General features: G+C 40.8%; 3 protein-coding genes across 4 annotated transcripts in view; 2 read left to right on the top strand and 1 right to left on the bottom strand.

The window, feature by feature from the left end:
• The window catches only part of mgat4a (alpha-1,3-mannosyl-glycoprotein 4-beta-N-acetylglucosaminyltransferase A), a 31,626-nt gene extending 21,992 nt beyond the window's left edge, over positions 1–9,634 (top strand). The window contains exons 4-16 of the mRNA XM_006788289.2: positions 507–640; positions 757–803; positions 947–1,060; positions 1,941–2,016; positions 3,245–3,359; positions 3,836–3,966; positions 4,064–4,171; positions 4,249–4,323; positions 4,448–4,566; positions 7,097–7,175; positions 7,492–7,552; positions 7,729–7,841; positions 7,936–9,634. Of these exons, the coding sequence (XP_006788352.1) occupies positions 507–640; positions 757–803; positions 947–1,060; positions 1,941–2,016; positions 3,245–3,359; positions 3,836–3,966; positions 4,064–4,171; positions 4,249–4,323; positions 4,448–4,566; positions 7,097–7,175; positions 7,492–7,552; positions 7,729–7,841; positions 7,936–7,962 (1,199 nt within the window). The 3' untranslated portion in view covers positions 7,963–9,634. The remainder of the gene's footprint in view (positions 1–506; positions 641–756; positions 804–946; positions 1,061–1,940; positions 2,017–3,244; positions 3,360–3,835; positions 3,967–4,063; positions 4,172–4,248; positions 4,324–4,447; positions 4,567–7,096; positions 7,176–7,491; positions 7,553–7,728; positions 7,842–7,935) is intronic.
• Positions 9,635–10,455: 821 nt separating this feature from the next.
• coa5 (cytochrome C oxidase assembly factor 5) lies at positions 10,456–12,424 on the top strand. Its single transcript, XM_006788285.3, has 3 exons — positions 10,456–10,699; positions 11,890–11,973; positions 12,086–12,424. Exons 1-3 carry the CDS (start codon positions 10,598–10,600, stop codon positions 12,125–12,127), a joined length of 228 nt encoding a protein of 75 aa, XP_006788348.1. The 5' UTR covers positions 10,456–10,597; the 3' UTR covers positions 12,128–12,424.
• Positions 12,327–18,240, bottom strand: si:dkey-4e7.3 (nucleoside hydrolase). 2 transcript variants are annotated; one of them, XM_006788286.3, is made up of 8 exons: positions 18,134–18,218; positions 17,936–17,996; positions 17,725–17,804; positions 17,370–17,557; positions 15,428–15,610; positions 14,382–14,493; positions 13,838–13,974; positions 12,327–13,722 (listed from the first exon to the last, which is right to left on the bottom strand). In XM_006788286.3, the coding sequence occupies exons 1-8, from the start codon at positions 18,156–18,158 to the stop codon at positions 13,375–13,377; spliced, it is 1,134 nt and encodes a 377-aa protein (XP_006788349.2). In that variant the 5' UTR covers positions 18,159–18,218; the 3' UTR covers positions 12,327–13,374. The 2 variants fall into 2 exon arrangements, with proteins under 2 accessions (XP_006788349.2, XP_006788350.2); XM_006788287.3 differs by lacking the exon at positions 17,936–17,996 and having other exon boundaries at positions 18,134–18,240.
• Between the last annotated feature and the right edge of the window lie 499 nt (positions 18,241–18,739).

Here is an 18,739-nt window from a genome sequence, read left to right as displayed (position 1 = left end):
TATGAAGTTATAAAAGTATATGATTAAATCATCAGCTCTACTTTGTGGCTTTGTTTCCTTATTTCTCTTGGCTTTGCCCTGCCTTACTTTTTTTTTAATGATTATTATTTTAACTTTAAGAATGTTCTACAGATCCAATGTTGAAATTAATGCCACATAATAGAAGTTTATATATTATTTTAGCCTATGTCTAAAGTCCACTAGTTTTTGCCTTCACACAGTAATTTGGGGACCCTTTGCCTTTGAGTTAGTGTTGATTAAAGAGAACATTTCGTTAAGAACACAAAGCATGGTATTGCAGATGCATTACAAGCCGTCTTCATCAGTCATCCTTCCCACTGACATCTGTCATTGTGGGCATGAAGTGCTGTTCATGTGGCTTCAGGCCAGTGTTGGCCTGTTGTCTAACAGCAAACTTTATTTGGTTTTGGGTCCACTTGATTAAACCGCCACCTCTGCAGCCCTGGACTCTTCTTGTTTCTCACCTCTCTCTGTCTTCCTCCTAGTTACCATGGTGATGGGGATCCCCACCGTGAAGCGGAAGGTGAAGTCTTATTTGTCAGAGACGCTGCGCTCGCTAATAGACAAGCTGTCACCGGAGGAAAAACTCGACTGTGTCATTATAGTCTTTGTTGGGGAGGTGAGATTTTCGCATTTATAAACCATGAGTCATAGCACCGTGTTCTGCACAGTGAAAGAAAAATGATTCTAAAAGGTCTCTGTGTCTGATATGTCTTTATGCTATGATCGATCCAGACTGACCTGGAATACGTTCACAGCGTGGTTGCTGGCTTGGAGAAAGAGTGAGTATATTTTTCTGCTTTTTTTTTTTTTTTTTTTGATGGGTATAAACAAAAAAGTATAAATATTGTTAAGGACTGAAAAGACTGTAAATGCGTGTGTGTGTGTCCCATATTTGATGTCACAAATGGACTTCATTCCCCAGGTTTTCTACAGAGCTGAGCTCAGGCTTGCTGGAGGTGATCTCCCCACCAGCTTCCTATTACCCCGATCTCAACAACCTCAAAGAGACTTTTGGAGACTCCAAAGAGAGAGTCAGGTATGGAAGTCAGAGCTGTGACACTGAATGAGGGCAAAAAATGTGATGGAAATTATTATGGAAACGGTGGAGAAATCAGCCCTGGGAATGAATGAAATAGGGCAGAGCTGTGATGAGGATTGCAGAAAACTATAAAGGATGAGTCAGGGGAAAGTAGGAGGGGAGAGAGCAGGCGAGAGCTTTTAGGTAGGTTGCGTAGGTACTTAGTATTCCACAGACATTTCTCAAAGTCAGATCAAGGTCATCAGCAGCAGCACCCTCTGCCTCTGTCTCTCTGTAGTGTTCAGCTCTTGTTATCCTCCCTACTTATCTTCGCTTTGTAGTAGGCTAACAACTGGCTTCATTAAAAATCTGTTCATGGTGCAGTTTGAGCCAACACTTGTGAAGACTTACAATACACACTCGAATAATAGGACTGTGTGTTATGTTCATTTGTGGGTGTTTGTTAGCACTGATGCTTGTGATGGGGATATAAATAGTACAGTGCGTTGTTGAACATGCTCGCTGTAGTGTGTTGTATATTACACACTTGTTTTCTGTGTGAGTGTGCATCCATGCCCTCAGCTTGTATCTTCTCTTGATCTTTTTATTAATAGTATGTGTATGTATATGTGACAGTGCATGTGTACCCTGAGGCACCTCCCACACAAGAATGCCTGCTGCCTTCAGTCAATCTGCAACACCATGTAGATCAAACAATTAGTGTGACAGTTTGGTTCATCAATTATTCAGAGTCTGCTGCTGCAACTTTGTGTATAGCCGGGACTACAGCTTTGCTTTCTGCATGTAAAGCAAAGTGTCTGACATGCTTCGTGCACATATATAATATTCCTGAGAAGAAAATACAATAATCTGTTTGTTTTTTTTAATGTTTTTTTAGATGGCGTACAAAGCAGAACCTGGATTATTCTTTCCTCATGATGTATGCTGTAAGCAAAGGAGTTTATTATGTCCAGGTATGTCTTTGGTGCAGTAGCATGTAAAGCTGAGTACACACTTTGTTCAGTTCTGGTATTGGTTTGTTACTGGTTTGGCCTGGGTTCGAACCCAGGGCCTTTCGGTACATGTACTCTACTTTCCTGTCTGATCTTCATTGTTTTTATTAAACATTAAAAATAGAAATATTAAAAAAAAAGTTCATCAAGAAGAACAGTGCAACATATTCATATTGACCTTTGATTATCTGTTTTATCCAACAGTCCAGTTTGGGCTTTAGAATCAAAAGTGAGGCTTTACGTGCTCTGAAAGTCATTTTAAAATTATTCTATTTTATCGACTTCCAAGACTAAACTTTCTCCTTTTCTCTGCTATGGCAACACTGCGGACACAGTCATCTTGGTTGAATAAACTTTATTGGAATTTCTGTGTAAGCCTTTGACCTCTTTCACTTTCACTCTGAGCTTCACGTCATTGTTGGTTTGTTGCCAGCAGAAAAGACTCTGGCTCTGGCCTTACAGGGAGGCCGATTAAAACGTGTAGTGCGTAATTAAAATTGGATGGTGTCTGCCCAGATTTAACAGTTAATCCTACTAGCATGCTATAGCTCATAGATAAGAACTGAAGCAGAGCGAATGACAGGGTGTACCAAGGCAAACATGTATCACACTGGAAATGTACTGTGCTCAACAATTTAGACTGACTATGCAAAATGTTACACACTTAGTTCCCAGTTTTGGATGGACTGCGATGTATTTTTTGCAAATGTGAAAGCCCGTTTTCATGTATAGTAAGGAAACAGGTTTATTTTTTCATCAATGAAAACCTGGTCATTTTACAGAGGCACTATGCTTTATTGTTGTAGCTAGGTTTACTTAGTAGGCTGATCCTCTTAGATTTCTGCAGCCCTGAAGTTAAAGTAGATGTCACATATGGGATTTGAAATTCTTATACAAGCCATTCAAAACTGAATGTGATCTTTTATCTTTCTGTCTTCTTTGTGCGATGTGTCATTTCCATACTGTGCTCTCACCTGAAGGCAAAAGGTACTGCCTGGCATAGCGTCGCGCTACTCTAGTTTAGTGCGCAAACTCAGAAGTGTTTCTTAACTGAGCTCAGAGAGCTGTGCTTTTGTGAAAATAGAAGAGTCTCCCTCCTACTACTCACCCTCTATGCCACAATTAAAGCCTTAAACTTTAAGGGTTTCTTCTGTTTTACTGTCTGATTTTCCTGTGTGTGTTTGTTTAGCTGGAGGATGACATTGTGGCCAAGCCCAACTACTTTGCCACCATGAAGAACTTTGCCCTGCAGCTCTCTTCAGAAGACTGGATGATCCTGGAGTTCTCTCAGCTTGGCTTCATTGGTACTACGCATTAAGCACTGAGCATCCACCAGTGTTCTGTCAAAACAAAGCACAGTCAGCAAAAACACATTTGTGATAAGGCATTTCCATCCTGTAGCACTTGATTATAACAACAGTGAAATGAAATGACGCACATTGGGAGCAGCCAGTAAAGAAAGGGGAAAATGATATTGATCACTATGAAAATTAGGTAGTTGCAATAAGCAGGAAAAAATAAAAGTAAATAAGGAGTGGGTACGTCTTTAGCTCATGTTGTATGCCTTTTAAGATTTTTAGAGAATTGAGGTTTCCAAAACAGTATTTTCACTTTCTTGCTGTATTAATTCCTGTTGATTTGCTCTGTTTTTCTCTTGTTTACTCTGTACCAGAAAGTCCCCTGAGCCCTTTTCATGCTTTAATCATCTTGCTGCAGATAATTTGTTGCTAATGAGCTTCTGTGGAGGATCAATGAATGTCTATAAACTTGTTTCCTACAGGAAAAATGTTCCAGGCTCCAGACTTGAACCTTATTGTTGAGTTCATTTTTATGTTCTACAAAGAGAAGCCCATCGACTGGCTGCTGGACCATATTCTGTGGGTCAAAGTCTGCAATCCTGAAAAAGATGCGGTATGCATTCTACTTCTACTACTTGTATGAATGAGAGAAGTAGTCTAGCAAAAATAGGTCTTACCATTGTTCTCCTGCCACTCCCCCCCCCCCCCAGAAACACTGTGAGAGGCAGAAGTCCAGCCTTCGTGTACGGTTTAGACCTTCCCTATTTCAGCACGTGGGGCTCCATTCCTCTCTCGCTGGAAAGATTCAGAAACTTACAGTGAGTCACGGGTGTTTATTTTCCACAGCAGTTGAAATGTCTTCCTGTGTAGAAACACTTGTTTCCTCTTTGTGTAGGACAAGGACTTCCTGAAGCCCCTTCTGCACAAGATGCATGTTAACCCACCCGCTGAGGTCTCCACTTCAATGAAGGTATAACTCTGGAGTTTTGGTACCTTTGTATTCATTGTATAGTTATTAGTAATAATTACAGATAAAAAATATAATTAGCTATATGCAAAATGATGTGAGGAATAAAAGAGCGTGTCTCTTTCAGGTTTATCAGGGTCACACGTTGGAGAAGACGTATCTAGGGGAGGATTTCTTCTGGGCCATCACTCCTACTGCTGGAGACTATATCCTGTTCAAATTTGACAGGCCTGTTAGCATAGAGAGGTAAATAATAAAAAGCTGCTTTATTTGTGTGGTTTTTACTAGGGGTGCAACGATACAACAAAATTCACGGTTCGGTTCGGTTCGATACTTTGGTGTCACGGTTCGATATTTTTTCGATACAAAAAAAATGTTCATGCCTTTTTATTAATTTGTCATTTATTAAATTTTCACGGCACATTCTGCACCACATCTCTGTGCGTTCATCATTTGTTTGAAGCCAGCTCACCTCCTGCAACCACTTTTCCGAGAATACGCGCTTCTTTTGTGGTTCGGACTCCTTCTGACATTTCTTTGGAGGTGGAGGAACATCACAGTAATTGTTTAAAGGAGCTTCTTCGACATCTTTAAAAGTTCTAAACAAATGTCTGTCCTCCTCCTTAAAATCTTATGTACGCAAACACGCGTTGCAACTTCTTATCTTGTGCGGGTTTTTATTTTGACAGCGAATGCGCACCTGCGGACCACTTATGTGCAGCCCTGGTTATTTAGCTCGTCATATTGCAGCCACAGAAATTCTTTTGTCCATGAAACCATAAAGCTGCACTTTCTTTTTGCCTTATAGTCTGATTTGTCATAACCTTTCCGTTTTGTCACTTCTTCACCCTGACCTGTCTTATTTGGCTCAGCAGAACTAAAATATATATCCTGCTGCTTTTACACACGCACTCACATGACGCTCAGCGATTCTCTGCGCGATCAACCTCTCACATGTTTAAGCTGCAGGAGATTTCACTTGTCATGTTTGCATAGTAAGCTAACGATTGATAAGACGATGTCAGAGGAATTGGTGCGCAAATTATCATCACTCACCAATCAGTACTGTCGCTTTCTATACACAGTTCACGCGATTGCAAAGTGAAAGCAAAAAACAAGCGCAAATTCAAACGCGATTTCACTATGTCACATATTGACAGTGGCCGATGCCAATGACATAATTACCCAGCTACATTTCCGAAAGAATGCAAAAGCATTGACATATATTTTTCCTTCCTACGATAGGCCGACGGGCAGGGCAGAGATAGATTTTGGTAGCCCGACTGGAAAAAAGCCCCAGGACGTCGGGCTAGCGATTTTGCGAGCCCTGTATCTGATTGAGGAATCACTCATCTTTGGAAAAGAGAGTTTATTATGGAGAAATGTCTCTTTCCAAAATAAAAGCTATACTATACGCTTCTTCTGGGCTATATTCTCAGCAGCATATTAAACATATCAGGTCCCCATAAGGAGAATCATGTGCTAACGGCTGTCTAAATGACTCGGGTAAAGTTTGTAGCATGCGTACTTGTTTTTGTCTGCTTCCACTTGTCTTTGCACTAGGATGATGTCAGAGTAAATGTGCAGTCATATTGGTTGTGTTCCCACTAGTGCTGTCAGCGTTAATCTGAAATGACGTTAAGGTCACAACACGGCAAATCTCCGTTAACGAGCTACCGCGGATCGCCTCATGAGTGGGGCTGGAAGACGTCAACACATTAACGAGCTAACTGCGCTAACACACTAGTTCCCACCAATTGAGCATTGCTGGCACATCCAACATACTGTTTTACTTTTGTCCATGACACGCTTACCTTCAGGGTCATACGTCACATGAAAACCAAAATAGTTCCAAACGCCAGATCTGAATGAGGGTGGGGGAGGTTCAATTTGCCATGTTGCAACGAGCTTAACTTCTGTCTAGCTAGCTTGCCCTGCGCTCAGTGAATCTGTGTTCGACTACTCCGCCTAGGCTGCACTGTCGAGCGCAGATCCACTGAGCGCTCAACACAGACAGCACCGTCAGAAGGAAAGTTGATAAAATAAATTTAAAATGTTGTATCGTTCGATACATATGCGTACCGAACCGAAAGCACTGTATCGAACGGTTCGATATCGATACGAGTATCGTTGCACCCCTAGTTTTTACCCCTTATCGCCCCGACTGGCAAGCCACGTGGACATCCAAATTTGCGATAACTCGAACAAGGTGTCATACTTTTCAAGTTTCAAATTAATACCATAGGTGCATCTAATAAAAATGACCTTGACCCCAAGGTTAGAGATCAAGTTTAGAGATAGTGTTTATTCAGATTTAGCTTTTGTGCTTTCTGTGCAGTGCAAATCCAAGGAACGGGATGAGCTAATGAGAGTACTCTAAATTAAGCATTCTCAGGCCGGCTTCCTACTCTCTGTGGAGTGAGGGTAGGAAGGGAACAAGGCTAATAACTATACTGTCAGGTTTAAGCAGAGCAGACAGAAATATTGCATTTTATAGTATTTAAAAATAATAGTAATGGCTTGAATATGAAATCTAAGAAACACCAGCCTGGACATTTTAACCAAGCTGGTTGTACCCAGTTGATGTCTCAGCTCAGATATAGCGTGCAGCGGGTTTGTGTACTTTTGCATACCCAAATTCAGCTGTCTTGGCTCCCAGCTCCAAGTTGACAGACTGTGTGCATCTGTGTGGCTGGTACCATTGGGGAGAAAGAAAGTGCAGAGATGCATATCCATGAATGACGGCACTAAAACATGTGCTTGATTTGACTGGCAGGTTCCTGTTTCGCAGCGGTAACCAGGAGCACCCAGGGGACAAGATCGAGAACACCACAGTGGAAATACTGCCCGTCTCGGTATGAAAACACCCACACACACAGACTCTTACACACGTCTGCCACCTTTCTCTGGTGCGGTGTGTGAATGGCTCTGATTAGATTATATCGAATGGCTGCTCTGAGGGACGTGGGGTATTGATTATTGACAGGAATGTGAGTGTGACAGAATCGCATACTCTTCCAGAGGTGATTCCTTCTGACACTGTGCGCCACGCTTTGAGAACTGTTGCCAGCATGTCTTTGAATGCAGCTCAAATGAGAGTCATCATTAAGATTATAAGATGAGTGTTTTATTTCATTCTGCTGTCCATCTGTTGTTGCCCTCTTATGTTAGGAAAGTGGACTTCAGACCAAAGACAAGTACAAGCGAACTGAAGATCGCTTTTATAGGATCGGTATGTGAATGTAATGAATTGCTACATGCTGTTTAAATACATGTTTTCTAGTTAGCTTTAGCATATTGGTTTAGAAAATATGTGTAAATCAGTTAAGGTTTGGTAAATTTAACCTCTTTTTTGCCTCTCTGATCGCTTACAAGTTTTGAGGTGTGCCTGTTTATTTAAACACACAGGTCAGTTTGAAAAGGGTGTGGCTGAAGGGGCTGTAGATCCTTCCCTGAATCCTGTTGTTGCGCTCCGACTTTCGGTTCTCAAGGACTCTGCTGTGTGGGCCATTCTCAGTGAAGTAAGCCAATCACACTTGCCATCTGTTGATGTGTTGCACAATAAACAATAAATATCAATGCACTAACTCCATGGTTGTACCTGTTCCCCCACAGATACATATAAAAAGGGTAACAAGCTGAACGGTCCTGAGGGCCTACGTGAGTGATGGCCCCTGGGGAACAAAGCCCCCCCTAGGCTGCTTATGCAGGGCCCCTGGCACCTAGCGACCAGCAGTGAAGTCATTAGGGCTTAGAGTTGCTCGTCCGAGCTTGTTTGACGAACGCCACCTGTTTGTCCCCCGCTCTCCCTAATATACCTTGTTATTTTTGCTTCTCATCAGTCTGTTTCTCCCCTTCTTCGTTCTCCTCTCCCTCACTCTTTTGCTCTTCGTTTATTTGTGAGAATGTGAATACTACTGTCTGACAAACAACAGCGGAGTGTGTGAGGACTTCTGATCCATGCTCTGTTGTTAAGCAGCTTTTAAAACAATCAGAAAAAATACTGGGACAAATTAATCAAGCATCTGGGGGAGAACCGGTCACCTGGCCACTGGTGTAGATGCTGCCAAATCCTTCAGTTACTCAATGCTGCCACCTTTTGGGCGAGCTGGGGCATTGCACTGTCACTAGCGCCTCAGCGAAGCCTGCCATGATCAAGAATGTTGTCATCACTAGTGGCCAGTTGCTCTTTGTTCTCTGCAGAGATGACGGAGCTCCAGATCAACACCAGCCCAAACATTAGAAAAAAATGTTTCCATCTAGAAAGGTGTGGGTTCCATTTAAATGCTCAGCTTATCCTGAAACACACACTCAGGATGAGCTTACCGTTAAAAAGATCCTGCCTGTAACCAGACGGTGACACCTTTGACCACATGCCAGTATCAGTGGTAACTACCCTACTCCATGAAGACAATGAATACCAACACCTCTTATCTGACAGGCTGTGTATGACCTCAGTGTCCATTTATAGGAAATCAATCGGACATTGCCTTGGCACCATTTTCCTGAAGGAATATATTGTTATATTGATATATTATTACAGCTACGACTGACGATCTATGAAGGTGATTTAATTTATTTGAAATAAATCTTTAATTTGTACAAGAGGTAAAATATATTTTTATTCTATCAAGAGATGTTTATGGTAGTTCAGAGTCTGTGTCTTTGTGTACTTTTGTGCGTTTTTCTTTTCTTTTCTAAATGCTATTGTACATATTATTTTCATTATAACAGCTACTTGCAGTTGCTTTCTCTGTCAGTACAAATAGCTTGGTTCAGTTTGTTATTGTTTCTCTCCTTTTGACGCAAAATGTCATAACTAATTTATTGGAACTGATAAAAAAAAAACTTGATCGTAGGAAATCTGCTGAACAAAGCTGTAGGTGTGGGTCAAAATTGGTAATATGTGCCTTATATGTTGGTCCCTTGAAAGTATTTAACGTTATTCCCGCTCACGTTTGCCTACACGTCAATTGCTGGATATACTAATGTTTTGAATATTTTGAACCCACACAGTCCAATTAGTGATTGGATGTCAACGACAATAATTGTGTGTTATGCTGAAAGTGGTAAATGAGCAGGGTTTGTGCCAGACGACCATCTGAAAAGGCGTGATTTGCACTGCTTTCTTTGTTACAATCTTAGCCTTCATCGCTGTATCCAGTTTTCCATTTTTCCCACTTTTTTTTTTCCTCCACATTGCAATTCGTTTGTCCAGTCATGTGTCAGTTTTTTTTGATTGGACATAATATTATGACTACTGATAATTGTGGAGAGTGCCACTGATTGTATATATAAATACAGTAACAATTTATGTCTCTCTATTACTTCCTCTTGCCTCTCTGATAGTTTCTAGAAATCAACTTGTATTTGTGGCTGATTTACTGAGTGGAAGCTGTTTTAGTGGAACTTCACTCATTTTTACTTGTTAAAAGGGTTTTTTTCAAGGGGGTAGTGAAGTGCCTTTTGGTGGAATCAATATGAATATTTTTTAATTAACTAATCACGCTTGTTCATGTGCATTATTATTATTTGTAATTCATTAAAAAAAATGCCTTTTGGGTCATAGCAGGCTCCTCTGCCCCCTGATCAAACCTGAGCTGACTAAAGAAAAGTGGTACATTCTTCACATTTACAGAGGAGATGGGAGAAAATGCAACTCAAGTTGCTGTTTTGAGAGTTTGCTGCATCCATATTTAAACAAACTGAATGCATGTAAACGGCATGAAACGGTTATTTGATCCTTAGGACCCCGCTCCTTCCTGCATTTGTAGAAAGTAGAAGGCAAACAGGAAAGGAGTGTTGCTTCACAGCTGCCGCCCACCCCCAAACACCCATCAGTTCATGTGCCTTCATCGTGTACATGTGTATGCTTGACTTACATCATTTTTCATTGGACATCTTCCCAAATAAATGCTAAAGGTTGTTACGAGCCATGGCCATTTTGTGTTGATTTTGTTCTACTTGCATTATTCATGTCATCTGCATCACCGGGTTTAATTGAAGACATTGAAAACTTTGCAAATAAGAACTAAAAGTCCGGCGTGTTAACTTTTCGCAAGTTGATGAATACAAAACATACAAGGAAAACTACAATCGTTCCCAGCATGCATAGCTTTTCACGGAGTACTTCCGTTTCCCCATCATGCCATTTCAGAAAGATGGTAGCTTACAGCTTTCATAATAACATCGGTTTTAGTGCTGTGAACTAGCTGATTTTTCTCACTTGTTAGTTTACTAGTACGGTGATAACTGGTGTTAAATTGAATTCCGAACAATGCCGAAATATTACGAAGACAAAGAGGAGGATAACAGAGCATGCGCAGGCATCAGAGAAGACTTTAAGGCATGTCTCCTTCAGCACGACTGTGTTGTTAAGGTAAGTTAATGTACCCTAGCTGAGGGTGCTTAGCTTAAAACCAAAGCAATCAATTCTGTTACACCTAAAAGACAATCTGGAGACAGTCAGAGCCATAAATAAAGCGCGGGAAAGAAATACTTGTGAAAGATTTCTGAGGTTAGCCATGTTTTGTAGCCTACCCACTGTCCCCGAGTACAGCCCATAGACAGTGCTTTAGTTTAACAGCTGCTAGAAACTATATGAGTTACATATTACCAGAGATTATTATTGGTTGTCCTTCTTTCTGTCGGTTGGCGACACTTGTTTACCTTAAAACTTACACCTGTCATACAATCGTCATTTCGCTGGGTTGTCAAATGTTGCCAATAACAAGAATTAGCAGCACCACTTTAGCCAAGTCGGCGCAGTCTCCCCAAAATACATGTTTGCTTGGTTTTTTGTGCCTTTAACTGACCGGAGCTGTGGTCGAATATAATAAATAAATAACAACTACTTCGTCTTTTTCTTGACCTTGATAGAAAACACCATGAGGTTGTGGAATAGTGAAAGACTTGGGTAAACAGGATCAGAATGCCTGCAGGCTCTGCCTCCCATTTTACTTTTAAAAATACCTGTAATCACAAGTAAATTAACAGTCTGAGATCCAAGCGATTCAAGACTTTCTGTGTGAGAAGGATTTAACGGGGAGCCAATGAAGAAAAGGGAGGAATATGCTCTTTCTAGTCCCCGTCAGTACCCTCGCTGCAGCAGGGATTAACTGAAAGCTTTTCAGGGAATTTTTTAGGACAGCGTGATAATAATAATAAATCACAGCAGTCCAGCCTATAAATAATAAATGCACCCTGTGTCACCCTGAGACAGGATATTTTTAATTTTAGAGATATTGTGCAGATGAAAGAAAGCAGCCCTACATATTTTGTCAGAAATGACTCCAAGAATCCTCACAGGAATCTTTCCCTGAGGCCGGGGTAATGACTTCCATAGCAAGTATCATCAAAAAAGAAAGTTCACAAAGTGAAATAAAATGTTTATCACTGTGAGGTTGTATGAAAAAAAAAAAAACAGGTGGTGATTATGTCCAGAGGATCCAGTGTTTAATGGTATATCACCGATGCCAGTTATACTTGTGTTTATATACAGTGTGGATATAATGCACATTTTACTAATGGGAAGGGCCCAGTGTATGAAGTGGTTTCTTATTTTTTCAGGAGGGAAAAAAACCCAGTGAGTGTCTAAAGGAAGGCCACTGCAAAGCCCTGCAGACATCCTTCTTTGAGTGCAAGAGGTCAATGGTGAGTTTTAGAAAACAGTCAACTAGTCATTAAAACAGAGAGCTTTCTAATTTCTTATAGGGGCTTATTGTGCAGTTAAAAAAAAAACTTAACCAAGATCATCTGTTTACAGCTGGACGCGAGGTCGCGATTCAGAGGAAGGAAGGGAGAATGAGGAACCAGGCGAAATCTGATGCATCTTTTTAGGGCTCAAGCAGCTCCGAGTACGTGCATTGATGTCCAGGGAATGTTCCAGCGTTACAAATACCTGCTGTGGACATGTGTTGAGAAAGTTGGTGACGCACTGAAAACAGGATTACCGACTAATCAAGCTAAGTGCAGGACTGGGGACAAAACCTGTACAACTCTTCTGATCGATGGGAGTTTTTATTTCTTGGGAGAAAAATGTTGGATGAATGTGTGTTTAACGAAATGCAAACACTTGTAATAAATTAATGATTACAATGGACAAGAGTTTGTTTCAAAACATTATATTGAACTTCTGATTGATAGAAAACTTGTCTACAGTATAAACATTATACAAATGAGGTGTCCTACAGAGAGGCAGTGCTATGTCAGTCAGTTCCAGGTGTAGCTTGCAGTTTCTGCTCTATGCAGGGTGCTGACTTATGACCACCATTGCAAACAGTTTAATATCTCACTTGTTACAGTTTCTTCAGTCACAGAACAAGCAAATCAAGTTCTTCATGACGTCGTCCCCATGTACCTTCACAGTTCGGTCATTCCACAATTAAAGTCAGTTCAACGCCTTCAGAATTAGACTATAATTTAAAAAAACAAAACAAAAACAGATGTGGCTCAAAACTCTTCATTTTTGAGTCCATTTAAGAGTGAGCTCAAATCCTCAAGAATGAAAATCAAATGTATTAAATCCCTCTCAGTGTCATTAAATAAAGATAAGTCTGATTTTTATTCAAGACCTTTTTTCCCCTTCTTATGATCAACTCTGAGCATCGATATCATGGGATGTGTCTGTTTCAGTAGCAAAACTGCAACACTTGTCCATCACAGTAATTATGAAGGAAATATAAAGGCTTTCTAAAATCCTAGCTGGAGATCTGGCCGATCACAACAGTGATTATAAACTTTCTGTTAAGCAGGGCTCTTTATTTTAGGCTCCGCATTCTTTCACATAATAATGGGTGTTTTACATGCCACGCAACTCTTCTTCCATATGAAGGCATGACTGTAGCTGATCAAATCATCGACTAATGGAAGACTGGTGGTTTGATCAGAATACAGAATTAGAATACTTTATTAATCCCTAAGGAAATTATGTCAATTTTAATACTCGAACAGGGACCTGGACCCTCAATCATTGCATTCACAAACCTGGACGTCCATGTTGCCCGCCCCATAAAAACAAACCTGTAAAGGTGCCGCTTTTGGCCAATTTAAATATTATTGTAAAGCTGCCATCATCATCTGCTTGAACTTCTCCAAGTCCACCTTCATCATGAGACAAACCTCGCGAGCGTCCTTCAGGAAACCCACAGTGTCTACTATCATCATGCCCCTGGTGTGCGTGCCTGACAGCTCCACGCTGACTGGGTATTGGTCGCTTTCTATGATGAACGAATCATCTATGGCGGCAGCCACTGCATATGAGTCGCAGGAAATGAAACCCGAACCGGCAACGCACTCTTTCTGCAAGCGTTCAGTCTGCGCCGCCTGGTAGCTGTGGTGGAAGATCTTCTTCATGAAGCGAGCTTTACTGGTGTTCTGCGCCAACCATTCATCGCAGAACTCCTGTTGAAGTGTGAGCAGAGAAAAGTGTTTTTTTTTTTTTGTTTTGGTCACTTGACGACAAACATGTAGCATGAATCTACTTCTAAACGCTAAAACGTGTAAACACAGGCATTACCCAGGTTAACTTGTTGTAGCAGGTGAACTCCCAGCCGGCCAAGTAGGTGGGACAGCGGTACTCTTTAAGCACGATATATGCAGCTTCTGGATCCACAGCAAAATTAAACTCCCCACACACTGTGGTGTTCCCTCGAGCTGGATTACACAGGGCAGAGACAATAATGAGAACCCCGCACAGACAAAGATTACAATTCTGGTGAAAAATAAATAAATTACCAGTTGATATTTGATGGAGTATGTTGTAAACAAAATGTTACTGATAAATCCAATTACCTTGTTTTGTTTTGAGATTTAATTTAAACTGAAAGTGTGGAAAGCAATACTTGGAAAACTTCATAAAGTTTGGTAATGAAAAGCAACAGCTAACGAATTAAATGTTCCATCAATTAAATAATTGTTTCTGCTGTTCGAATGGGTTCACTGGTTATTTAGTCACATCTGTCTGGAAACACCACAGAATTCATTCTAACGTGTGTTTCTTCCTAAACAGTTTATATCCTCTGGCCCTATGTAGACTTTTGAAGCGACAGTGTTTTACTGACATTCAGTGTTGCCTCCCATGATGTAGAGGCCTTTGAGTTTGCTCGGCAGAGATGGATCCATCTTCACAGCCAGAGCCAAGTTGGTGAGGGGTGCCGTGGCAACCAGAGATACCTGGGAGACAAGGATTAAAATTTTGCAAAAAGCACACTCGTGCAAGCACAGAGAGCTTTCCACCTTTTAAGTGTTAATGACATTTATTGCTGACATAGCGACGTCATGTGTTTACTTTCCCTAGCGAACATGATGAGAGGAGCCCAGACATCTCCGAGAGCAGACAGACTAGGGTTGTTCGATATAACGATGACGATATAAAAATGTCTATTGTTTCATTTTACGCTATCGTTTGTTTCGTGGTGTCGCAAAATAAACTCTTTACAGCAATATTTTTTCATGGTTTTGATGATTATATTAATTTCTTAAAGTTCTCTCTTATATTTAATATAACGACACTAGGGACGACAAGCGCCTGTTTTTATGCGTTATGGTTAGCAACAACGACGGTAACAGCATCGCGTGTCCGCTTGTTTATGTTCCACATAAACCTTTCACAATAAAGCTCAAGATCCTGTTGAGATTTTTCAAAATAAACTGAATCACGTGAAAGAGCAGATTGTTTACGGATGAGAAGTAAAAAAGAGCCGCCAGGTGCTAAAAAATAAACCTTAAACTCAAACGTTAGAACAGGCTTTTCCCCGCAGCACGCGGTGTAATAAATACTCACAAAGAAAACGGCAGCCGTTACAACTTATGTCTAAAAATGTATAGTTTCATGCATCGGTTAAAACACTCGACTCCAGCTACATGACGCGCAACTGGAAACACTTCCCGCAAGACGAGCTGCCAGAGATTCACAGAATTTACAGAAAATGTTACATTTTTGTGATTTATATCGTTATCGACGATAGATGTCTTATATCGGGATATGAGATTTTGGTCATATCGCACAGCCCTAAGACAGACTGTCATATTTGACAGCAACTTACAGGAGAAATATGGAAAATATCACAATCTCATTCTGAGGGTCTATCACTCACACATTCCTCACCTCTCCTGGGTTCTCGTTTACAATCCTGATCATAGCAATCGCAGCGTTTTCCTTCTGAACAAGCTCCAAACCGGGAGCCTTGGAGTCAGGAGCGTCTCCCAGGCCATCCTTCCCATGGAAGTGCCCCGAGCTGATGCCGCTGTCGCCGAGGATCGGCATAGCAGCGCCTTTAAACACTGGAATCTGCAGAAACATGCAAACGCAGAACCGGTTATAATTCATCCCTGCTTTTATTCCATCAGCATTCCCAAACCAACTTCAGCTTTTAGGCGACTGTAACATTCAGACTTCTGTTTCAAGCTAGAACATACTGCCACTAAGCAGCAATGGCATTTTTATTCATAGAACACATCTCATTATGTTCAAACTCAATGTGCTGAACACAGAGGTTTAAATATAAAAAGCTTTTGAGTCTGTTTCTGTGTGTTAGCACAGATGTAATTGATCTCAGGTCAGCAGCTTGTTACAAAGAGCTGGAACACACTAACTGAAAGCACCTTCGGCACACTTAGATTTCATTCTGGGAACAGTTAAACAATCTGCTGATGACCTGAGAGGTCAGAGTGGCTCGTAAACAAGGTTGTAAACGGGGGAGCAAGTCAGATTAGTCAATTATAAAACTTACATGAATTTCAAGAAGTGGGTAACTCTTAGAGTTTATTACACCTTCTGTGTGCATGTGAATTGGGCTGGCTGTAGCTCGGGTGGTAGAGCAGGTTATCTGCTCATTAGAAGGTTTGTGTGCCAAATATCCTTGGGCAGGATACTAACCCCAATTTGCTAGAATGAATGTGTGTGAATGTTACATAGCAAACACTTAGAAAGAAAAAAAATTGTGTAAAATCAAGTTGCCTAATTTTCAGATTTATCCCTCTCAGCAGGGGTAAAACAGTGCTGTGAGTGACCTTCCTGCCATCAGAAACCTTCCACCTTCTGACAATGGTCATTCTGTGGTAAACATAATAAGAACAGTATTGGTTTACTTTAGCAGGGAAGCTAGTTAGTGCTGATCGCGAGGAAAAGCCCTCTCAGCTTTGTATATCAATAAAACCAAAATAATTATCTCTGGAGTGACATCTGAATATATTAACTTTCTCCTAGAAACAAAAAGCTGAAAGTATTCGGAGTGACCAGAACTACAGAGCTCAACCTAACATAGATAGAAGGATAGATAAAAATCTTTATTTCTCCCAAAGGGAAATTCAAATAAAATTTCTAATTAAAGCATTTGATTATAAAACAAACAGCATAAAGGAGCAATAAAAAGGCAATAAAAATAAAGGTGGGCTCACCACTGAGAGTACTATGCTCTCCGTGCTGTGTGTATTTTAATAACAGATACAGCCTGGTACATCCTCCAAGGTAAAGAGGATTAATAAAACATCTGATTTATGTTACTCATTTATCCTGAAGCGGCCTAAACTGGCAGTCCTCTGTTTTGTATGTTTGGAAAAAAGTACAAAGGTACATCTCCATGTGGAAGGATTAACTTGAGAAATGGGTGAACATAAATCCTGTAACTTGTGTGCTCATTTCTCTTTATTCATGTTATGAATACATGCATAAAAAACTAAGTAAATGTCCACAATTGACCACTTTGACAAATCTGAATTAACAAAAATATTCCTCTAAGTGAGACGAGGTGCTTTATGTTTAACTTTGCCCAATTGTTTACAAGCAGTAGCTGGTTTAATATAATAACTGTAATATGTGAGATGCTTGATTTCATTTTCAGAGAATTTGGACAAAACTAGAGAACTAAAGCCAACTCCTTCAAACTGTCCACTTTCTGCATCGGGTCATGTGGCATGAGGAACAACTCCTCATTGTTAGACAATTCTATAAAATGCAACCTCGCTTATCACATGAGGCCAGGAAATTCCTACAATGTCACGCTACTTTGTTGATTTTAACATAAGTGTTCAACTAAAGAGCATCTTACCTCGAGGTGACTGCAGGCTTGCAGGACTCGCAGTGCGTTTTTACACACATTCTCCACTGAGGTGTTTCCATGCACACAGGTAATGCCCAAGATCTGCACACTGGGGGCAGCCAGGGCCATCATGATGGCCTGAGCATCGTCCACGCCACAGTCCACATCCAACAGGAGCTTCTTCCTCATCCTGGACCCTGCGGTAAGAACACAGTTATCCAAGTGTCTGGTTAAACTAAGCTGAAAGAACACGGTCTTTGCACTGTGATAAAGAGGGCAGGAATCAGCTACACCGAGATCAGCTACACCATCTCAGTCAGTGAACCTGACATGAAACAAACGTATGCTATTTTCACATCATTACCTGCAGCAGTGTGACAGAAGGATAACCTGCAGTGAGTCACTCTAATAGACGGGAACCGGCCAAGTTCAACTGGAAACAACCTTTGAACAGCAATAAAAACACGAAAAGCTGAATGGACAGTGGACCTTGTCCTAGTAGCAAAAGTTAATATTCCATCTACTTTATGGTCTGCTGATTAAAATCCATAATCTGTGACGGAACTACAATCAACCTGTGGAAAGACTTCTTCCTTAAATCCTTCCTACAAAGCGCTTTTTGCAGAAGAAATGTCCCTGAAATGACAGAATAAAGCATCGATGCTGTGTTTTCTAAAACCAAGCAGTCAGTTAAACGCAGTAAAATAAACGTAAAAAAGCAAAGTCTGATTTGAGTCCAGCAAGAAAAAAGCAACGACACGTTAATCCCTCACCTTTCCACAGAGGTCGACAAAACATCAGCCACTGATACAAAGTCCCACAGAAACACAAACAGACGGGCTGCTTCTGGGTCCTTCTTCTTCGTCTTCTTCTGCCGCTGGTTTTTCTTCGGTGGTTAACACTAACAATCGGGTAGATTACCGCCACCCAGTGAGCTGGAGGGGTATTCTCCAGAACGCAGCACGGGATAGGAAGTTCCCAGTTTATCTTTTTATTTATTTCAAATTTTATTTAATTAGTGACAAATTAAATTATTTAATTATGTATTTATTTAATTTATTCTGGCACAGCAGCAAGTTCAATTCGGTCTGCCAGACGGCTGTGGAAAATGTGAAGGAGGGCAAAGATTTTTCATGTCTAACTGCAACTATTTTTTTTACAGCTTTTCTTGCTGAGAAAGATCTCTCTCGTGGGCTATTCATACCACGCCATATTAATTACGTAATGAATAAAATATTAAAACAGAAAAATTCAATTTTTTTCACTGATTAATATAGAAATTTCTTTTTTTTTGTACAATGGATCTGTCACGGCCAGGGGATCAGCAGGCCGCTGACTAGTAGTTCTCTCGCTCTCTCTCTCTCTCTCTCTCTCTCTTG

This window comes from Neolamprologus brichardi, chromosome 16, assembly GCF_056152115.1.
Source record: "Neolamprologus brichardi isolate AB-2024 chromosome 16, ASM5615211v1, whole genome shotgun sequence".
Lineage (NCBI taxonomy): Eukaryota > Metazoa > Chordata > Actinopteri > Cichliformes > Cichlidae > Neolamprologus > Neolamprologus brichardi.
Note: the sequence above shows the minus strand (reverse complement) of the source record. Positions and strands in the feature narration are given on the sequence as shown.

Coding starts and splice junctions, on each gene's coding strand:
- si:dkey-4e7.3 (XM_006788286.3), bottom strand. CDS start 18,158: ATGTTTTGTCGACCTCTGTGGAAAG. Junction 17,997..18,133: donor TTGTCGACCTCTGTGGAAAG/GTGAGGGATTAA, acceptor CTGTCATTTCAG/GGACATTTCTTCTGCAAAAA. Junction 13,975..14,381: donor CATGGGAGGCAACACTGAAT/GTCAGTAAAACA, acceptor TGTGTAATCCAG/CTCGAGGGAACACCACAGTG.
- coa5 (XM_006788285.3), top strand. CDS start 10,598: ATGCCGAAATATTACGAAGACAAAGAGGAGGATAACAGAGCATGCGCA. Junction 10,700..11,889: donor AGCACGACTGTGTTGTTAAG/GTAAGTTAATGT, acceptor TTATTTTTTCAG/GAGGGAAAAAAACCCAGTGA. Junction 11,974..12,085: donor TTGAGTGCAAGAGGTCAATG/GTGAGTTTTAGA, acceptor ATCTGTTTACAG/CTGGACGCGAGGTCGCGATT.